At 38.4% G+C, this 23,240-nt stretch overlaps 1 protein-coding gene across 1 annotated transcript in view; it reads left to right on the forward strand.

Annotated features, from left to right (window-relative positions):
- The window catches only part of GLIS3 (GLIS family zinc finger 3), a 156,171-nt gene that overhangs the window by 32,740 nt on the left and 100,191 nt on the right, over nucleotides 1-23,240 (forward strand). Inside the window, exon 3 of the mRNA XM_067315222.1 lies at nucleotides 3,116-4,235. Within this exon, the coding sequence (XP_067171323.1) occupies nucleotides 3,116-4,235 (1,120 nt within the window). The remainder of the gene's footprint in view (nucleotides 1-3,115; nucleotides 4,236-23,240) is intronic.

A 23,240-nucleotide genomic window follows, 5' to 3' on the forward strand; every position in this document is an offset into this window, starting at 1 on the left:
CTTTTGTTCTTGCTCTATTGCAGATTGTGGATCCGTATTTAGGGTCACAGCATACCAGTATGCTTTAACTGCCCTATAACAAACTGTACTTTAACAGAGTCCATTGATAACAGACCCAACAGCCTGAATCAATTTTTTTCACAGATAATTACCACTTTAGATCCGTATCTTATACAAGATTGACCTGATATAGCCATCCTATTTTTCTCATTTTTCTCAATACAAACTGTATTCAGCCATGTCATTGTGCTTTTCTTTAATGTTCTGTTTCAAAAGTGCTATTTTGAAAGCACCACTGATTTCCATAACAGCATATTGTACTAATATTCAGTTCAGACAGGATGTTTCTTAGTTTTTCTGATACAGCAGATCGACAATCTATAGTGAAGCGAATTATCTTGGTGCAAGGAGCGTTTGCCCATCTATCCTGTAGTTCACCCCAGCAAGGCTAGGTGAAGTTTCAACCTATATTTTAGATATTGTGTGAGCTGTGTCTGTAGCCAGAGGAGATGTGAGAGCTTCCTTTGCAGGGGGAAGGTTCCCTTCCAGGGAAAAAAGGACCAAAGATGCAGCAGTTACTTCCTGAGCGCAAACTCTGCTTCTCAATCTCTTCAGGAGTCATTCAATGACATGGGCTTTATTCTTGTGGCACAGTCTAGCCCTTAAACCAAAATCACCATAAATCCACACCTCCTTCTTCATCCTTCTTGACTTCTGACCACTGAAAAATGCTGTAATATTAAATATTAGGAAAAAAAATCACACAAGCAGTGTTCACATAGTTGGGCAGAATAAGGTGACAAAGACACTGGAAATTTTCAGCTGTAAACTGTGTGGCTAGAATCGAGTGTCAAAAGCTATGGACATTTCTCTTGCTGGAATGACCTGACCTAGTGTTTTCATACATTCTTTCAACCTTGCTAATCTGGTTAAAAAATAATCCACAGATGTCACAGGTGAAAAGTTGACCTACCAAACAAAATCGTGTCAAGAACAGCTGATGTGATTTTATCATTAGTGGAAATTTGGTAAATATTAGTATATTCACCAGGAATCTCTCTTGGGCAATTGTTTAGGGTCCATTCTTGCTCTCTTGGGTTGACCAGTGCTATTTGAAATGGGATTCAGATCCCCAGTGTTAGCCTGCCACCAATATGTAAACTATGTAGTTTTATTTAACTCCACAGAAGCTGCAGCCACTGCAGGAAGGACTGCAGTGCATATATAATTGTAACTTGCTTTATTTAAGCACAGATACCAGTCTTGAGAGGAGGTGGTCAGGCAGCAGGCCAGGCAGTGCCATCATTCGTGGATTATTACCAGTGCCATGTTGAAGGGTGCAACTCCACTTTGAGAGTGAACCTTAATCAGATCTGTCCCAGATCCTTGTTTCCCAAAGGATTCTCTATTAAAAAAATCTTCCTTACTGCTATGTAGTTTATCTTGAATAGATAACTTACGTCCCTGTGAAGAGCAAAAATAGTAGAAGTGCCTCCTGGAGATGCTTTCTGTAACAGTATGTTTAATAGACATAAGGAAGAGATGAGATTTTTTCATCTTCAGTTTCTTTGCAGTGCATAATTTCTCTTTTAGAGAAAGAGTATTTGAAGTATCTGAAGTATGTAACAAAGTAAAACTATGCAGTAAAAAAATTATAAATAACTGGCTGTAGGAACTTACCTTCCTACACAGGCGTATCTTATTCCTTCTAGGTAGGCCTATATGACTGTTTCTTTGGATTAATGCTTGTAAATATTTCATATGCTTTATACCTAAAGCTTTAAGACATATTTTTGAGCATTTAGTATTTAAGGTATCTATTGCCAATTATTAGTCCTTTTCTAAAGTTAATTTGATCCATTGAAATCTTCATATAGCAACAGAAGCTATTGGTGTGTCTTGTTTTCCATGTGAGAAACTGAGGAACAGTGATTAAGTGACTTGTCCACCATCAAAAAAGTGTATCAGATTTAGAAGAGAATCCAGGTTTCTTATGTACTTGATCCACCACTGAAATTCTGTGTTTCTTCAAAAGTTCATAAAGAATCCAAGAATTAACCCGCAGAGCATAAACTGCAGCTGCTTTTGTGGCTCTGCAAACTGCAGTTTTATCTGGATATGGACCTGGTTCTTGTCACTGTTTGCACCCCTCAGAAGTATTAATTGATGTACTGATAGCATCTCTGGCTGGCAGGAAGTCCAAGTCTGCCAAGATGTGGAACTGAAATATAAAGAGATAGAATAACTTGCCCTTTACCCAGCAGTCTCTTTTGGAGCCATGAACCAGGGACCCTGGCTTTCCTGTATTTCCTTTTTTACCTTTCTGTAGAAACCAGTACTGTGGTGAGCTGAAGAGTCCTTTTGTTAAGCTACACTTCAGACATTTGTGGGATAAGCAAGTTTCTTAAAATTTCTGGGAAGAGCCAATAATAACAGTCAGTTAAAAAATTCTTTAAAATTTCTACTGCTGACTTGGAGGCAGATACATCATAAAACCAAAACTAAATAAACCCCTTCAACCAATTCTTCTACATTATTGATTTATTTTGTTTGTTTTGTAAAGTTAGATATTATCTGTATTTATAATCTGGAGCTATTTCTGTAAAGAAGAATAATATTTGTGTGCATCGCAATTGGTAATGTCATTCAGATTAAACATTTATTCTTTATTAATCATTTTTCTTCCTTTCCTTTGCCACCAAAAATAATAGACAGTCTTCCCAAAGTCATATGAGTTTCATACAAGACAGGAATGTTAATGCTTTGCCTTCAGAAGCCCAAAGCTATTTACAACCCAGCTGATGTCAAAATTTGTATTGATTTTTGTAGCAGTGTATCAAGAACCTCTATGGCAACTTTTCTTCAAGAATCTTGAAGTTTTTGAGTTGGTTTCTTAAGTGTCCTTGTTACATGTCCATTGTGTGTGTGTGGCTGCAGGTGTGTTAACTGAGCATAGAAACATTCGAATACATAAAGTTAGGGCAAACTTTTCTCACACGTGGCCTTCCTGTAATTACACGTGTGTGGAAAGACAGAAGAACCGTCGCACAGCAGTATGAAATTTGAGCTGTTATGGTGTCTAATCGCTAACTTACTTACCGTGCCTTTATTGCAGGTCCCTCGTGTCGCGTGAGCCGCTGTCCCTTGCAACGCAAAGCTTGCTGGAAAGTCAGTCAGCTCTGAGCGTCAAGCAAGAGTGGTCACATGGCTACAGGATGCTTCCTTCTCTTCCGTCCAACCAAGGTTCGCAAAATGGCAGTGAGCTGGGGGACGTACTAAATTTTCCACCCGGAGCGTCTGTGTCCAGTAAAAGTGTATCTAACTCATCACCATCCTACTTGTTTGGTGTGGAAAATAGCCATTCCCCTTACCCTAGTCCTCGCCACTCCTCAGCCCGGTCTCGGTCCGCCCGCTCCAAAAAAAGGGCGCTCTCTCTCACTCCTCTGTCCGATGGCATCGGGATTGACTTCAGTACAATCATCCGCACGTCCCCAACCTCTCTGGTTGCCTACATCAACGGCTCTAGGACGTCACCAGCTAACATCTCCCCACAGCCTGAGGTCTGTGGACATTTTCTGGGGGTGAGAGGAAGCTGTATTCCCCAAACTTGCTCTGCTCCGAGCGCCCAGAAAGGTCTTCTCATGGCTAACAGCAACATCACCCTTCCAGGCTACGCCGAAAACGGGGCCTCCGAGTACCAGCGGATGCAGCAGCTGGAGCAAGCGAGCCTGCGGCCGGCCGCCCTAGGCAACATGGTGGTGCAGCACGGCGCGCCGCCCGCAGACAGCCAGACCCTGGGCGCGTTGAAGAGCGAGTGGCAAGACGATTTCCCGGGACGGGCGGTTGACGTGCCGCCTCTCCTGCCGCCTCCGCCACCGCAGGGCCCACCTCCCCCTTACCACGCGCATCAGCACCGGCGTCCGCCCGACCTCCTCGGCCACCCGCACCTGCTGGCCTGGGCTCCTGCCTCCCGGGGAGCGCTGCTGGATGGGAACGGCGAGCCGGATGATTTCAGCGGCAAGCACTGCTGTCGCTGGATCGACTGCAGCGCGCTGTACGACCAGCAAGAGGACCTTGTGCGGCACATAGAGAAGGTCCACATAGACCAGAGGAAGGGCGAGGACTTCACCTGCTTCTGGGCAGGGTGCCCACGGAGGTACAAGCCGTTTAACGCCCGCTACAAGTTGCTGATTCACATGAGAGTCCACTCAGGAGAGAAGCCGAACAAATGCACGGTAAGTCTGAATTCTCTCTCCTGCCAGCAAAAGTGCGCTCTTAGTCACTAAAATGCAGAGATGTTTTAATTCTCCCTTTGTTTCTACTAGCTTATGTGAAGGAACGACTGCTTCATCTTTCCACCTAGACGGAAAGGAAAGGTATTCTTTGATTTGACATGCACCAGCAGATAATATTAGAACAAATTTTATTTTCTAGATTCAGTAACTTTTAATATAAACTGCAAAAGTCATGGGGTAGACCTTCACGAAGCAAACAGTAAGTACCATCGGAGTCTGAACCTGCATGAAGTGCTCCTGGGGAAAAAATGTTGCAGAGTACCTGGCAGTTTATCCAGAAATAGCCTTGCATCGTGTTACTCTTTTCTGACTTGAGGAGTTTTTAGGATCTTGCTTAATGTTGCCATGAGAAACTGAGAGAGTTGGGTAATTTTTAAGATGGTCATTTGTTTCATTACTTACAGAAAACAGACCCTAACTGAAAACAGATCCGAAGTTCTGTTTCTCTGAATAGGTAGGAATAAAACTCATGACAATTTCTCTGCTCACCGCCTCTACTAGTGATCATTCAACCCCAAAAGCCATGTTTTTTCTTGCTGTTTTTCTTACGGTCACTGCAAGTCAGTCTGTCACATATGTAAACACATACAGCAGCAATCGAGGCAATAAACCCTATGTTGGGCTTATTTTTGGACTCCAGTGAACCCTCTATAATCTCTATAGTTCAGATTCTTGATTGGCCTTATATATAATCTGTATTTTGAATGATGATTAGCTTACCCTCACTAAATGCTCATTTAGCGTGACAGAAAGCAGCCTCACTGATATTGTTTCTGCTCCTCAGCTTAACCTAACAAAACAATGAATATATATTTTCTAGAAATGACTGCTGATTGTTTTTCATCTGGAAAAAAAAGTATTTGTTTATAAATTGTGAAGTATGAATTAACGCAAGAAATATTTTCTAACTTGTGTCTGGTAGAATATTTTTCTTACCATGATCTAGAAGTTTGTTTGCATAATAAATAGATGAAAATTTCTTTTTCTCTCACTTTTTGTAAAAGTGCCAGTCTTGTTCAGGAAGAGCAGATATCTTTCCAGATTTTGCTTTTGAATATAAATTGACTGGTAGAGAACGTGTGTCTGAGAGACCACCTACTATGTCACAATACTAGGAAAACTCTTTTTATCCTTCCCTTTTGTCATACCAGAGCCTGAACTGTGATCTCTGTCTTTGAATATTTTCTTTTATATTACGATATATTCTCTTTTCTGATCGCTGGATGTATTGGATCTGACTCACCATTAAATTAAGTTCCCCCTCAGGGGCTTCTTATCAACTTTATGGCAAGTGAGGAGGAAGAAAGAATTATTAGAGGTCAGGAAACTAATTTTTCAAGAACAAGATAGAAAAAAATGACTCAAACATCAGGAGATGAGTGAGGAGAGACCGTTCTATTAAGAGACTGGGCAGAAACAGTGAAAGAGCACTGAAGAAAGAGTGATACAAGTGCCCAAGATCTTTCTAGTAGGAGAAATATGATGTGGGATCCAGTAAGACTGGGGAAAATATTGCGTTAGTAGCACCTTTTACTACCTGTCCTACCTGTTCAGAAAGGATGCTTACAGTGACTTTCTCCTGATTACGAGACCATCTGAGGTGTCCTTAGCTTTTAAGGAATCAACACTCACTGATGACAAATGTCACGATGTCAGTGGATAAGGAACTTCATGCGATAAAGTTTTTGAGATGAAAAGCCCCAAATTAAGTTTGTGCCAAGTCATGCTGTGTCACAAAAAATGAGATGTGCCTGTATTAGCTTCTCAAAGAATTGTTGCTTTCTTGAATATTAATGAGTATGATTAATTTTATTGAATTTCAGCAGGTAGTGCTGGATAGTGCCAGTAAGTTTGCATGTCACAAGCAGCACTCAGTCATATGCTTACATTGCTTCACGGTTAGAAGGGTAATGAAATAGAGTAGAAAAATATTCAGGGTGACGTGATGTCCCTCATAGCATGGATGTAAACAGGTACATAAGCTCCTTTTCCTGGGACAGACAAGCAGAAGCAGCTTTCATTAGTAGGTTTTGAGTGAAACAGCCTTCCTTTCACCGTTCCCAAATGGTGTGAATTTGGGAAAACATATTTGTTCTTTTAATATCAAGGACAAAAGTCTATCATCCTAGTTCTGCCAAGCTTCGTACCTTTCTTACCAAGAAGTGAAATTTTTGATCATATCAGTGTAATTTGAGGTTTTAATGAGATTTTAGAGGAGGTAGTAGTGCAAGACCTTCTGTGATCAAAGGCAGACAGTTAAACTGTTCCCACTGTGTGCATGTTACATGCGTTGACAGTTCCTAACATTTTTGCATGTTTTGCAATATTTTGCAAATGAGAAAATCTTCCTGACAGAAATATACTGAAATGGATCTTAGTCAGTGTATTTATCATGTGATACTAGTTTCCATGCAGCTGTGTGTTGGGGTGCATTACCAGACACTATACTGTGCATTTGCCTTTTTCATGGTCCGAATGGATTGCTCTGATAGTTTAGTAAGATTTGCAAGGCTTCAGTAATATGAGGCCAGGGACAGATTGCAGTATGCAGCCAGAGATTCAGAAATATGAGGCCACAATTAAGTTTTTCTAAGTTATATTAATACAACACTAATAGAGATAATGCAGAATCACATGCACAATTAATTATAAACTGAACTTTGGAAAATCAGTTTATTCCCTCGTATGATCACTCTGTGATGACTAAGTCATATGTTTGAAAAGAGTCTTAAAGAATGGCTAGAACTGCAGTATTAAGTGTATAGTTAAAATCCGAGCTGAGTAGAAAATTCTTTGACCTTAGTAGTTGTTTTCTCCAGATGTGGACCAGTTTCTATTTATCTATGTAACAAAAATTTGAAGAAGTGATAAAGGAAAGCTAAAAGTGCTACTCCAGCCACTTGTTCCTTCTGGTTCTTCTGTCTTCTCTGATTCTGAAAGATAAAAGTGTTGTGAGTATTAATCAGATAGCGGCACACAAAAATATGTGATGATCCTTATCAGCAGATCCAAACTGTCAAGTGTTCCCAAGGTTAAAAACTCAGATCATATTGTCCCATCATACAAACCACACAACAGCGAAGGCAGAAGTTGTAGAGGCATACTTGCATATGAAGAAGAGCTTGTTCAAGGGTAATTAGTGGGAGAGGACTGCACACTGGGTCTGACACACTTGCTCTGTATTGGTGTTTTTCTGTGTATCAGCATTTTTTTTCTAGCTTTTTTTCTAGCTGAATTTACTGTTGAAGCTGCATCTGCAGATTAGCGTTTTGTCCTTTTGCTTCCAGTACACATTCTCTGTAGTGAAAGCCGTGGTGAGTTATTCATCCCTGCCCATTTTTGGAAGAATGTTTTTTGTTCTGAAAAGTGCACTCTAATTTCACAAAGTATTAATTCCAGGAAGCCAAAGTAGATGACTACATTGGCCTTGCTTTATTATATGGAAATATAATAGTGAGGAAATATAATAGTGAGTAATCTGTGAGGCTGAAGAGTACTTCCATGCAAGGGGGTCTCCCTTGCAGTTGACTTGTTTGAAGTAGAAGTTCCATTAAACGTTTGTTAAAATGTACTGAGCTCCCTGAATGTTGATTAAAACATCTGTCAGGTTCAATTCCAGCACACTGCATCTGGAAGCGGCTCTTGCTTCTTGACAGTGACCTCATTTTGAAAATTAAAAGCATCTATTCAGGACACTGTAACATATGTTTAGTGTCCATTCTTAAACTTCTTTATATAAATGTAGGTATGTCATGTTCAAACCTAGCATATTTATTTATTAACCTACTTATTAGTTTTTACTTAGTAGGAATTATATTTCTAAATAATAAGTTAAAAAAAACAAGTTGGGTAGATATAAAGCTACAAGGAGAAGTGAATCCAAAATTGATGTTGAAATGCAGCTAGTGGTTAAGATAAAATTAGTAATGTTCGCCAGCAGTTACCACACAACAGTATCTGAGGCTCCCTCAGATTTTCCTCTGCATTAAAAAAAGAAGAGATTGTTGTGATATTTGTGGAAACTCAACGGTAACAGTTGGCAAATGCTGACCTTTTGCTCTCTTTGGCTATACCTGTGAGCTTATTTTCTGCTTAGTGTTCCTTCTTTTATAGCAGATATTTGTCATGCTTAAAGTTCAGTTGGCAAGTGTGGTATTTAATTAACTTTCTCTTATGTTAGGCGAACAATAAGCTTATAATATTTACTCTGGTGAAAATAGCAACAGTATATTGTTAGAGATAAATTTCAGGCTTTCTCTTTGCATTTTTTTTCATGTGCAATATGAATATTTCCCACTTCAAACTGAATACAATCTTTTTGCTCTATGTGAGTCCTGTGCTGTTCTTCAGCACAATATCACTAGTAGTATTTTGAAGTATGGGAAAGTAATACAACTACTGCATTTTTCTTTTTATCACAGCTGCTTGACGTGATTTAAACAAAATTACCAGTAGTGTTCTCATGTCAGATTTGAAACAATATCAGTAGAACATCCGTTAAATATCGGAAATGTCTTGGCTTTCAGAAAACATCCCATGAGATATCGATTTAGTAAGCACATGAAACAGAAGGTGTGCTTAAAAAAAAAGAGCATAAAACTTAAAACACTGTATAATGTTTATATGAGGCACAAATAAACATCTTGGGCTGACCATATGTGTTTAGATAGATGTGTGTGCATTATTTGAAGAACATCTGGGTAGAAGATGGTGCTCAAGATGAAATTTTGTTTAAAAATAGTAATGCATTCTGCAAAAATGATTGGGAATTTTTTTCCACTTTGAATCTGTACTAGGGTACCTTCATATATATGCCATATGTTATATATGGCATGTACTATACATTCTGTGTATGGCACATACTACTGTTTCTTAAGTATAGGAAAGCATAAAGCAAATCCTATGTTGCACTGAATAATACTTGCTATAGTAAAATCTTATTGGAACCTTTTCTGAGATCTCCATTGCTGCAAGAGGTCCTTTAAATGCAGTACAGAGAAATTACCCGGGATAAAAGTTGTGGTCTGTCTTTGCCTCGTGAAGTTCTGTTCAAGTCTTGCCAAAATGGAAACTATCAAAAAATCTGAATTTTTTTATTCCTTCCATGCCTGCAGAAGAATTTTAGAGAACGAGCTGAGCTCCAGGACAGTCTTAAACAATGTTAAAAGAACATTAGTTTAATTGTAGAGTCAAGCTGCTGAAAATTAGAGAATGCCAAGTTTATATTTGTCTGTATGGTGTTAAATTTCTGCCCATTTTTTTATTCGTTCAGTAAACTGGCTGGAACAGAAATACTGTGGAAAAATGAGTAATTAAACTTTATCATGGGATATATACACAAAAAGGCTGGATTTAAATTTGCAACCGTATAGCTGAAACTTCCTAACTCGTACAAGTTTGTACAATCTTAGCTTACTGATTTTTGTTTACAGTGTTGTAGGCTGTTTAAAAGGAAAACAAATTATGAAGAATTGTGGGTGTGCCTGCAGGAGCAGCACAAACTGTGAAGGGCTCAAACACATGTGATCATATCAAATGGCACCTAACCTAAGCTAATAATTCTTACCTCTCAGCAATGGCACTAATGCTCTTTAAACTCATTCTTGCAGTGTGAAATATATAATGTGATCATAGTTCAAAATTTAAGGATATGTGTTAAAGCTCTCAAAAGTCTTGCTATGGCTGTTTTAGATGCTCAACATGAGTTCAGTTAGCATCTAACTGTTTATGGTATCCAAAATGCCAACCTTTAATACCAAATCACCTCTTCATGCATTCAAAAATGCAAAGGAAATTCCTTCCTATGTGCAGATATAGGACTGTATTTTCCATTACAGAATACATTTTGTGCATACTCTAATTTTGTTGTTGTTGTTGTTGTTATTATTATTAATAAGTTAATTTTCCTGTTAAGTATTTGAACCAGTTTTCCTGCCTTACTGATCTTTGGAAAGCAAAGATCTATGAACATTTTTGAGATTTTTAAATTGTTTGTGTCAAACCGAAAATAAATAGTAAACTAAGAAATGAGTTAGACTTAAAAATCTTATCTACACAGATTTTGGAATCCCAAAGCAAAATTCATATCGCCCAAAATTTCAAATGCAGAAAATTTAGGAATTTTTTTTTTAAACTAGAAAATTATTTGAATTCAAAGCTGGGAGCTAATGCTGAAGTTGTGGTTTTGGAACAGGTCTGTGTGAAGTACTTGGAAATTGGATTATGCTCCAAGCCATAAAACTCTTTTGGATAACCTGTGCTCTAGTCTGCTGGTTTTACTTTGCATTTTCAGACAGACCCTTGGTTGCTGGAACTGTGTCAGGAACAGAATGAGTAAGTTGTGAAGCTTTCTGTTTGCTGGCAGAAAAGCCTAACAATATCTGGTAGGAAAAGAAGAAACCCAAGTCATGATACAATCACAAGAGAAACAGGCAGAAGCCATTCCCATAAGATATGATTCTACTATAAAAGAAAGCAAAAGAGAAGGAGAGATAGCTAGTTAACTGATGATGTTATGAATTGCAAAGTTGCTTCTTCAAAAAGGAAATACAATTTTAAACAAAGGTAAACAAACTGTCAGCTTTTATTCAGACTACTGAAATCGATTTCCTGGGGATTAGGGTTTTAATTAATGCTTGTAACCCACTACAGAGAACTTTGTAGGCATCTAAGTCTGAAGGTTTACCTGTGACTATAGGCTTTTAAAAAACAAATGTTGAGAATTAATTATCATAGAACAGTTATTAGTTTGTTTGTACAGAGTAGTTAAGAAATGGGGAAATACCGTGTACTTTTTGTGCACCTATGTTTCTACTAGTTAAATATGTTGCAAACTAAATGCTAATATATTCTGAAGGATTTAGAGATATTAAGGTATTCAAGGAAATCTTTTTTTTAGTATTCAGATTTAGCTGAAGATATTTTTATTCATATTTAAGAGGATCTAAGTGATTTAATGTTTAAAGAATCACAAGAAGAGACCGGGGCTGTGAAGCTGCACACAAATAGTTTTGTAGATGTCAGTGAGCTTCTTCCAAGCAGAATCCTGTAATCAGTGACACACAACTCAGTGATTCCCTCGATTTAAATGACACATCTCAAACACAAATTTACACCCATATTTGCACCTTTAGGCACCACAGCCCAAACAGTGAGGAAAATAAGAATCATCTTGGTTGCCTCTGATCCCCCGAACAATTCTGTTGTATTGCCCTTGTAGTCTCAATTGGCTGAGGTGGCCTAGAGCAGATGCTAAGAGCTTGTGCACATTTATGGACACACACACCACGTAGTGCATGTTGCAAAGGACTTGGACCGTATGAGGATTAAGCACTGTTCAGAAGATGGCTATAGTGGACGCTCCCTACAAATGGTTGAAACAGGCTTCTGGGACATGGATATTACCAGTTCAGCCAGTGCAGTGGGGTTCTGTATTAGTTCTGCAGCTGCTGTTGATCTTGTGTTAACAAGGCTTAAATAACTGCTTTAATCCTGATTTAATGCTTCCACATCTTCTGGATTTCTGAAAGTGGCTACATGGAAGCAGGGAGATCTTTTTAGGCGTGCTCACTGCAAAGGTACAGTCTGAGCCTGGGCAGACTGCTGAACTATCTGGGAAAAGGAAACTCAAAAGTATGGGCTGCTGAGGACGCTGCAAGCATTTTATCTAGCACTGCCATGGGACACAAGTCAGATCTATTAAATGCACCTGGATTTGCTATGTATTGTTAGAGCAACATAGCAATTGTTTTCTGATTTTACCTTTATTTACTGAGAGTGATTGCTTTTTCTGTCTTTTAAAGACTGTTTTGATTTAGATTTAGTACTTTGCTACCATCTTTTTTAAGGATATATTGCAACTTTACTCCTTGAGCACTCAGCTCTAGGGAATTAGCATGCATAATTACAAAGGTCAAGATCACCAGTGAATCATTTAGAGAGATGTCACTGTGGTAAGAAATTCCTTTTTAAGGGCTGTTTCTGCATGTAGGATTGAAATATAATGTTCCTCATCTGTTCATAATGTAGCTTGCTTGATACAAAGAGTCATTATAAATAATTTCCCTCCCTCCCTTCTTTCCCTCTTTGAATGCTTTCTATTGGTTGTGAACTGGCACAAGCTCAAGGGAAGGATGACAGCGTGCTTTTCTGGGTACTTTTGGTACATTTCTATAAATATATTGAAACAAAATTAAATTGCTTTGGCTCTTAACTATGTTCTTTACTGGTTAGCACTTGCAGAACTGCTTCCAAGGATGATCAGATGTAAACATCATGCAATGCCACTATTCTTCTTCAAGGTCTGTTGTACTGCTGATGGATGTATTTTCCTAGTACCATTCAGATTTCTGTTTTACGAAATTACAGCTTTGCAAACAAGCTTATCTGAGCTGACAATAAAAAATCATTGATTCAAATTAGGAGTCGTCATATAATAGGGAAAGACAAGGCTTCTTTTGTTCCATGAAAAACCCACTTTGCCTGCTTACAAAAATGCCTGAATTTCTTTCCAGTGGCTTTACATAATTAGTATGACAAAGTTTCAGTCCTATGATCTTACAGTTTTTGAGTCATTCAGCCACACTTGTCAAGCCTTGCTTAAGATGTTTGATAGTAATCCATCCCAGAAGTTGGTAGGTGGCATGAGAATGAGCTCTGCTTTTTTTTTTGTCTAAAGGAGTGTGCAATGCACTCATAAACTGAATTATGGAATATTGCATTGAGACTGTTGAGACTATTGAGGCTGCTCGGCTCTGACTGACTGACAAAGACTCTTGGTTTTTGGCTGTCTGGGCCAACGTGGTGTGAATCCATCGTGTAAATCAAGGATATCAACTGCTAAGTTGCGACATTGATTTTACATCTGCACCAGTGAAACAGGCCCACTATGGCAGAACTTGTCATGGAAAGAGACATATGGGTTGAGTGAGTACTGTAGAAATCGTAATTGATAGGTCTGCAGGCACAGTGATTCGAAACATGCAAGTATGTCACAGTGCTTTCCCAGACTTAAACTCAGTGAAATGAATCGCTGTGAAGCCTGGGCTGGGAGCACAGCATCTCTACGAATCAGCAGAGAGTTTGGCTCCAAATTAAAAGCAAACATCAAACATCTGCAATTTTGCTGATCCATTTTAACTGTGACAAAGTTCTCAAAAGTCTGTGTGTAATCTGTGAGAGGTGTCATTTCCTCTGAAGGTGGAAGTGTGCTGACCCATTGTCACAAGTTGGTGAAAGGCCACTGAATGCAACTCTCATCCCAAGTAATGAGTTTTTTCCCATTATTTGCATCATCACACATCTTGAAAAATGACTCTTAGGTGATGGTCTCTTTGAAAATGCAACTCCTCCCCTCATTCTTGAGCCACCCTCAGTAAAAAGCTTCAGAGTTAATTCTTTCATTTCATTTCTTTTATGCTTGTCATATGTCACATACATAGTGATGACATGTTGCAGATGGTCTCTGAAAGGCTTAGAAGATAACTCAGAGGAACTCATCACAGCAGGTTCGTCTTAATCACTTTACTTTTTATACTTCTTTCATCATTTTAATGCCTGTTTACACTTTTTTTTTTTTGCTTTTTTGCCATAACATCCCAAACAGTCTTCACTTAAAAAAAAATCAGATATATAAAATTATTTAAAAGTGTTTCATAAAGTTGTACAGGAAGTTATGAAGTATTAGACCTGTGTAAAAAAGACCTGTCTGTTTTGGGAAAGCTAAAACAGAAAATGAAGCATGTATCCCAGATAAGGAGCAAGGATAGCATGTTATATCTGTTTATTTATTTGCTTTGAGCATTTTCATCCATAGTAGCCAGAGGGATAAGATAAAATGCTCTTTCCTGAGGTTCTGTCTTCTGCTGGTTCCAATAATACCAGAGTCGCAAACAATGTTAAGATTTTCCTTGGTCACTTATATGTCTTTGAACTGTTGATATAAAGAGCTGATGAATGACTGCTCAAGCTAGGAGAAAGTAGTCTTGCTTTTAGGACTGCTTTTAGAAGAAGTAATTTCTGAAAGTGATAAAAATGTTCACCTTAACATCAGACTTTTGGTTGAACAAGTTGTTTTTAAATATCAAATATCACCCATGATGTGCAAGTACAATTTGAACTCTGAACAAAATACTGGCTATGTTTTTGATTAACTGAACTGCAGAAACTTGAAGAGTTGCTGTGGTTTACTTCATTTGCACATTATACGACTATATGACTATAGACAAGATTGCATATTGGCAGAAGACAGGAGAATCTATGGATATGGGCATTCAGTTTCAAATCACTGCTTTACCAGAGCTTGTTACTTTAATCATTTCCAAACACAGCCTGCTCCAGCTTCTAAGGTCTAGCATCTATGCATCTCATTTTGCATTTGGAACAATCTGGGTTTATATCTGTGGTTAGCTACTGTAGTTCAACTAATACCTACTAGTAGTACCTGTTACTTGGTATTAACTTACCAAGTGTTAGTATCCTGTTGAGTTGCAAATGTACCCTGTGAACCCTGTGACTGTTTATGAGCTGGAATTGTCAGATACAGTCTTAAACATACTGTGTGTTTTTCAGTCCTGATTTGCAAAATGTTTGGCAATTTTCATAGATCAGTGCCATTTTTTAATGGAAAAATTCTGGAGAATATTGCAATTGCTAGGAAAAAAAAGCTGTTAAAATTGGCAGCATTTTTTTTCTAGTTAAGCATGACCTTGTAAAAATGCACTTGAATCTATTAAAAGACATACAGTGGTTTTCATGATGCAGAAAGTGGAGCTTTACTGTAAACCAACTGTTGAACATGAGTAAGAGCTTTGCATCTGAGGTGAGAAATTAGGTGGAAGGGCAGGGAAGCAGCAAAAACCTTGATTGCTGTCCGTACAAGAAAGAGAGCCCAGCTTTTTCTGCTGTATTACCTGTGGGGCTTTGAACATTTCACAGGCAAATAGTTAACCATCCCTGTAACATGGCCACCTGGGCCAAGAAAGGCGAAAAGATTAGAGGGGGAAATGTCATTAACGCTTGGAACAACTTACCAATGGTATTCGGTAGCTCAGGCAGAGTTTCTCATGCCATTGTTTCATTTTTCAAGAAAAGTTAATGAGCTGCTGCCTGCCAAATGTGCAGGTGTATGGTATATGACCCACACACCTATATCACAGGGAATCCATCCTGGGAAATGTGAAGTTTGGCTTCATGTGCTCTCCATGTAAGTGTGTTGGTTAGAATCCGGGGCTAGTTTTGAAAGGTATTTTTTCTGGAAAGGAGCTGTTTAAATTCTGTTTTGCTTCATTTTGCTTCACAAGGTGTATGCAAGCAGACATTTTGATTTTGGGGAACTGCAGTCTCAGAAAGCTCCATTTTTCGTTTGTTATAAATATCTCTTCATAAAATATCTTCTCTATAAAACATGCTGGCTCCATTTACTGAATATTAGAGCAGCCAACAAAATATCTGAATTTTGGCTACTGGACAACTGTATGGTCTTCATGGTTTGTGGTAATAAAAATATGTTAGCCTTAGTTGATGCCCATTGTTTTAAGTGGTAATATTTCAGTATCTCCATGTGGTTTTTTTCTCATCTGTTGGAGGATCTGGCATATAGATGACAGAACACTGATTAGATTGCTAGAGGTGTATTGAAAAGTCACCCAGTTTTAGGACATTACAAATATCTAAGTTACAAGTCATTAATTGTTTCACAGGAATAACATTTCTTTTGAGAAACTTGGATGATTCAGTAATATATTAACAAAAATCAAATCGCAAGTGTCACAATACTCTCTAAGAATAACTAAAGCTGACTATGCTAGAGTTTTAAACAAGAATCTCATCTTGCTAAGCTTGCGCTGAAATTCCAATTGGCAATTGGACTTGTACATTTTAAATAAAGCCATAATGCTGTCCTGTCATTTGACTCTGTCTAATAAAAATGGCTGTCACTGCTTGACAACATCATTCTCTTTTATACAAATCTTGGAGTATCCTCCTAACAACTCTTAAATTTATTAAGATATACAACATATTCTCCTTTTTAAATTAAAATCTACCCTATGACATAAAAGCATTCCTAAATGTGGAAGCTTTTTCAGTGTTTGCTGTACAACCCCATCATATGGTAAACTTGTTTTAAAATGTAACTTAAGGTTTTCCAATAAGCTGTAAATAGAAAAAAAATGCCTCTATGTTTCAGGGACTGGTGACCTCTGAAACAGAGAGCCACAAAACTGATTTCTCACTTTGGACAAGAGACCATCAATAGAAATGACAGCAGCATGGATAAGTGGCTTTTCCTCACCTGCCAGTGTACAATAGTAACTAGGAAACTCAGCTGACACTGAAGTAGTATTGATTGCTGACTTTTTCAAAAGGCATGTCTGCATTGTGTTCTGTCTGTTCAAAAAAATGTTGTAAAGGCCTTAGTTTGCAGCCAATTAATCTCCTAGAGTAATTTGTTTTTCTGATTCTATTGCCAGATGTACTCTCCAGGTACAAGCCATTTTTGTGGTGGATAAAGAGACTTAGCTGATAAAGCAGTTTATTATGTTTCTCTGCTGTAAAGCGCATTCATCTTGCTTATGGAAAATACTAGCACTTTCTGCTTTGTTTGAACCATACCTCTATTTTTCCAGTAATTGTTGTCTCTGACTTAGATCTCATTAGGATTATGCCAAGGTCACTGAATGGCATGTCAACTTAATTACCGTGGCTTTCAAGCTGAACAGTTCTGACTCACGAATAAGAATTCACAGTTTGGTAAATGAACAATCTGAAATCTTCAAACTGCATGCCGTGTGATACGTAGCTCTTGGCGGGATGCAGTCCCGTCCGACACCGAGCGGAGGCGGTCTTCCTCGGCTCTCACGGGCGGCACTCGCAATGCAAAAGCACTCGAGGTGCAGCAGGACAGAGCTTCCCACAGGGTGGGCCTTAACTTGCCATTTTTGGTGATGTGATTTTAAGCTGTTCGCAAATGACCAGGAGTCCTGTTATCCCTGCTAAACAGCTGGGTGAGGGTGGTGAGATATGATAGGTGTCCGGTACCCTAAAGGGAAGGCATTTGTTAACAACCGAGTGACTTGTCCATGGCGAACCGTGAAGTATCATAAATCATAAACACCCCGCAGATGACATGATGTGATGGTGTCCATCCATCTGGTTAAAGTCTGGTTCCTAAAAAAAGGCCTAAGCAGCTTGCACGCTCTTCCCCAGAAGTTTCTGTGTGTTAAAAAATGACATAATTATAAGCTCCAATGCCTTTGATCCTTTTCCAGCTAGATGATGTGGACCACAGAGGAATTCTGTTTTTATTGAGATGCAGCTCTGATTTTTAGTGGTCTCTGTTTTTTGGTTTTTTGGTTTTGGTTTTTTTAACTCTGTGTTTTTCTAAACTGACATCTGCATATATTATAGATCAGACTACCATGTGCTTCTGTAATATGATTATCTTTATTAGCCCTTGCAAGGTCTTTTGCTGTAGCACTTATCTGCACAAACATCATCAGATGGACCAAATAAAAATATCAGAAGAAGGAGCAAAGCAGAATTTATAAGCAAACAGAATGTTTTTTCTTGCACTCCTGAGCAGATTCATCAACAAAGATTATCTTGTTTATTCTTAGAGTCTTATTGTTTATTCAGATTTGAGCAGAGTTAACTCAGATGTTCTTGAGTACAAGGGCAGAAGAGAGAAAACTGCATTTTTCCAGTCAAAAAATAAATAAATAGCTTAGCCATTAGACTGTCCCTAAAAGTAAAATGCATAAGGTGTCTGGGAAATCTGAAGTGGCAATAAGGATGGTCAGCTCTAGTGATCAGGCCTAGGCAAAGGTCAAGGGCAGAGTCAGGTATCATGGTCAGGGTGAATCACAGTCCAGATCGCATAAGTCAAGAAATGCACTGTTGAAAAACTGTTTCAAGAGCATCCAGTGCTCAATGGCCGAAACCAGGCATCTGAGAAGTCTGCGCCATACATTGGGATCTGGGCTAGAATGGAAACTGAAGCAGGCCATGGGAAAATGGCTAAAAAGCAAAGCTGAGCAGTCAGGAATAGGAGATGGGAGCAGAGGTCCCAAGGGAGGACCAAGGTAGGGCAGGCAGCATGTGTTGTCCCAGGCTGCTCAGTCAGCTCCTCAGGCTAAGTCTTAATCTCTTGAAATACTGATTATTGGAGCATAGCTGTGTCCAGCTATATCCTGGTTATGTCAGTGTGAAGGGGTTACCAATTAAAAAAGAGACATTGTCATGTAGCTTTGTATATCTGCTCTGTGAACTCTATACGTGTCCTAGCCAGGCAATCAGAGCAGGTTTTCCCACAAAATCTAACTTTCTCCTTGGCCTCATCTTCTCAGGACGTGTGAGAATCATGCTTTACAACAATGATTTGCAGTCTCTTCAGTGTCCTAGTTATGGGAGAGAGAAGGGACTTTACTGGATTTATGCCTGATCCATTTTTCAGGGATGTTTGCACAGGTTTGTCTTCTCAGTGTCATGTATACATTCAGCATGTTGCAGATACAAAACCAAATATAATAATCCTGGAACATTTTAATGGAGGGAGAAGGAGAAAATGGCTATGTTCATATTTTTGTAATGTTCTATCTCTTTATTTCATTCTTAGTAATTAAACTCATAGACAGACTATAAAATTGCAAAGTAAGTTCACAAAATAGAAGTGTTGTACCTTTTAATTTAAAGTGCACATAGCTGTAGACTCAGACTTTTAAGATATAAGCATGCATTCAATATGAGTTCTGAGCCTCTTTTAAGAAGCTAGCAACAATATAAACCATTAGCATGCAAGTAATTATCGTCTCCGTTTCAAGATACTGTAACTATTGGCCTATGTCATCCTACGGCTTGATTTCATTTTCTGTTAAATTATATTGGTAGATGAAAAATCACACCATTACTTCAACATAAATTATATAGCTAAATTCCTAATTATCACATCAGATGTGAATGGTTATTACTGAGTATATTTTGCTAGGTTGGTTTGGCAATATACAACATCAAAACTTATATACGGACTGTTGATAGTTGATGCCGATCAGCTTGTACAGTTCAGTGTGACCTGATGCTTCCTGGGACACTGACCAAAGTCCTGAGAATCTTTTTATTGCAAAGAGCTTCATTATACTTCTCAGCACATTCTTTAAGATGATTGTCAGGAGATTTAGGATTTCTGTAATAAATCTGAAGCATGTATAATAACTCCAAGTCAGAGGTGGTGACCCGATACTTCTGCATGACAGTTTTCAGGCTGAGTGCTTGTCTTCTTAGAGGACAAGTTTATTGCTGCTTAGAACCTTCAGTTTGTTGAGAATTTCATTTTTGAATCCTCTTAGGTCCTTTACTCAAAGAACAAACTACGCAGTATCTTAATTTTATTTAGGGACATAATATGTTGTGGAAAACACTATAAAGTGTATGTGGTAGGTTAGTTAATTGATGCTGACAACCAATTCCAATTTTAAATTGCGATGTGTACCTGACAGCCAATTAAGCAGAGGTATAATTACTTTACTGGATTTTGGCAAGGTGTCTGCTGTGATGCTCACTGACCAAATTAGAGCATATGTTCTTAGCAGTTCTTCCAAAGAATATGAATCTGGCCACCCTGATTGCTGGTCTAGGTGGTTACCTCTTTTTTGGCATTATATATGAGCATCTTCAAATGTTCCCTAGACAGCTGTCTGAATTAAAAAAAAATCCTTTTCCAAGCTTGGTATCTCAGGAGTATCCTTCTGAGAAGCTGACTGTCCAAAGATGTTTAAGAAGCAAGGAGCAAGCTGCTGACTGCCCTTAACTAGAAGATTCATTGTTATTTTACTCACGGATGTTTCTGATTCAGGGTTAGGTAATATTAAAACATGCTTTAGCAAAAATCTGAGTTCCCTGAAATGCTGTCATTACACCAGTCAGTTAAACATGTGTAGGTCTATAACTTTCCATGCCCACAAGTAGAACAATTTTGGACTAACTGTGCAAATTGTGAAAGAAAAAGGACAAATCATTTCCAAACTCAACTCTGAATTTTTGAAGTACGTTAGTTGCCTGTACTCTGAATGGCAGCACAAGGTTCAGTGTCCACCTTCTCACACCTCTGCAAAGGTTGGGTAGAGCTGAGTTTCTAGCATGTGCTTTCCTCTCTGCCACTGTTAAAATTTAGTATTCATGGTAAGAAGAATGCAATCTCTCTTAGGAAGCAGAGGGAAGGAAAATCCATATGTCCTTACCGTGAGGTTTTACTCATATGGGCAAAAAGTGATGGCATCATAGCCGCATTGGCGCACAGGGCCCTCTCCAGCCACGCCGCGGCAGCCGCTCCGGGCCGGCAGCCAGGCCTGCGGATAGCACCGTTCCCTGCAGGAGGGCTCAAGAACGAGGCGCACGGCGCCTCAGGAAACTCGCGTGTCTCGTGCGCTCAGCCGCCTTGCCGGAGCAGCGAGCAGCATCACGCCAGCGCCAGGAGCCGCATCTGCCCCTTCCCTGCTGCCTCGTTCCCCGCGAGGCACCTTGTCCCCAGACAGTGACAAGACTCCGCTGTCTATGTGTGCGGCCTCACAACCAAAACAAAATAAACAGGTACATTTTCTTTAAGATTAAAAACTTGCTCCCACATGGGGGGAAGAACTTGAAGACTATGTTAATAGTGCCATCTGGTGACTTTTCACATAATGCTATACTATTTCTCAGGCTATACCATATTTTAATATGATTTTTTCCCAATGTATGTGTCCACATTTTCTGCCGTGGTAGTAAGCAAGTAATGGTCTAGATTTTCAAGTGTCTTTTAGTCTTATGAAGTGCTTTTGAGGCTGTATTCTTGCCTACAAGGTAATCCTTTGGATACCCCTGACAGGACAAAAAGGCATATAATGTTTGCTTTGCAGTGGATTTCCTGCTGCAGGAGGGATCTTGGGCCATGTAGCATTGATAATGCTTATTAAAAAAAAAAAAAAAAACTTCTTGTAACTATTGGCTATATTATTCTTTGTTTCTACCAACACCTGGTTAACTGCAATATCAGTTATGTGTAGAGGAAGCCAAGGTAGACTTGAATCTAATGGGATACATCAGTAGAGATGCACATGTAATCACACACACACACACAAAGAGGTTAGACAGCACATGAATATTTGCAATGCAAATTAAGCCACAATATCAACTTATAAACACAAAAACTGTTTGAGAACAGTGGCGCTTTTAGAACATTTTTGTTAATGCGAGCTATGTATCTTCCCACCTGCTCCTAAAGGTCTCACATGAAGAGGCAGTGGCATTAAAATTAATATCTACAATTTTACCTCAAAGTGGAGGGAATCTAGAAATTTATGGACTCGGCAAAACAGGAGATGACTGTTGAATTGCATTCCAAACATGTCTTTTCTCTAAAGGAGAAATGTCTGAGTTGAGTTTCCAGAAGGCTTTAGTGTACTCTAACGGTCTGACAAAACCTACTTTAACATCTGAAGCCATTAGACTTTAACAGTCTGAAGGGAGGGAGAAAATAAGCTGTATATTTATACATCCACCAAACTTTAAAATTCTTAATTTTTTTTAAATACCTAAGGAAGAGTACAAATCTTAGAGTAGCCCATATTATGAACTGATACCTCCAGTTAACATTCAGTGAAATCTGGAGACAGTCCACAGCCAAGGATTTTGAGTGAGGTTTACCTTCTTGTGAGATTAAGAGTTCAGGTGATGTACTGAAACTATTGCAAAAGTTCTGTGTAATGTATATAGGGCAAAGCAACAACAGTCTATTACATAATCTGGACTAACCATCTACCATGGACTAGTGTATTTTTTTACAACTTGAGCCAATAATTTATGGCTATTTGAAATATGCCTTCCAGAAAGACATTTAATCTGTACTTGAAAACCTCAGGAGGCAGGAATCAATACTTACATTGGTAATTTGTTTGCATGATTAATTGAACTCACTGCTTAAAATGTGCCTTTTTAAAATTTTAATTTTTATGGCTTCAGCTTTTTGGGCATGAGATTAATGCTTTTCTACTAAATTAGTCAAGTGAAATAATAAATAAAGTATACTTTAAATAGCAAGTAAATACTTCGAAGAACTTGAGATCAAACTGTAAGGACTTTATTCAGTTAGTAGTCCTGTATGATGTAACTGGAAAAGAATATTTTTCAGTCTTGCTCAAATGGAGCTATAAAATAAGTTTTCCTCAAGAAATTAAAATTTCAGGCATTTAGAAAGCTTCAGAGAGATAAAATATTTGGTCTGCATTTTTTTTTAATAAGGAAGACTGTTTTAATTGTTGGTGAGTTTTCTATAAGCCTGTCATTGCAAATATGCATGTCTGATTCCCCTTTGCAAGAGTGTTCCTCCCAAAATATTGTAACATCTGCCTAAAAACCTTCTTTTTGTAGCATAGTTTAACTAAGTTTTATCAATACCTAAAAAGTGAAGTTGCAATCTGATAATTTTAATAGGCTTTGAACTCTGAAACAATTGTTAAAATAAATTTTAAACTGATGAGAAAATGTTAAGTTGTATGTTTAGCCTTCTGACAACATGGAACAAAACTCTAAACCCTCCTGGTAAACCCATTGACTTCTATTACAGTTACACAGGTGAGAGTTCTTGGTTTGAACAGTTAAATTCATGTTTAAATTACCACAATATTTAAATTGGTTGAGGTAAATGTTGGTGAAGCAGCATATTCAATGGAAGAATTTGGTCTTATGTTTACTATATAAATTAATTAAAATCATGTGCAGTGTTTACATCAGATATTTTTTGAATTATTTCCTTGTTTGCTTTGTAATACATTACATTCAGTTAGTTTAATCACATGGTTTCTGCTCAGGATGCATGATGACAATGTAGAGAGTTATACAAGTCTTGAACTCATGTATACGCCATTGTTACATAATACAACTTCATATAGGCACAGTGGCCTTCCTTATTTATTG

This window comes from Apteryx mantelli, chromosome Z (genome assembly GCF_036417845.1).
Source record: "Apteryx mantelli isolate bAptMan1 chromosome Z, bAptMan1.hap1, whole genome shotgun sequence".
In the NCBI taxonomy this organism is placed as follows: Eukaryota; Metazoa; Chordata; class Aves; order Apterygiformes; family Apterygidae; genus Apteryx; species Apteryx mantelli.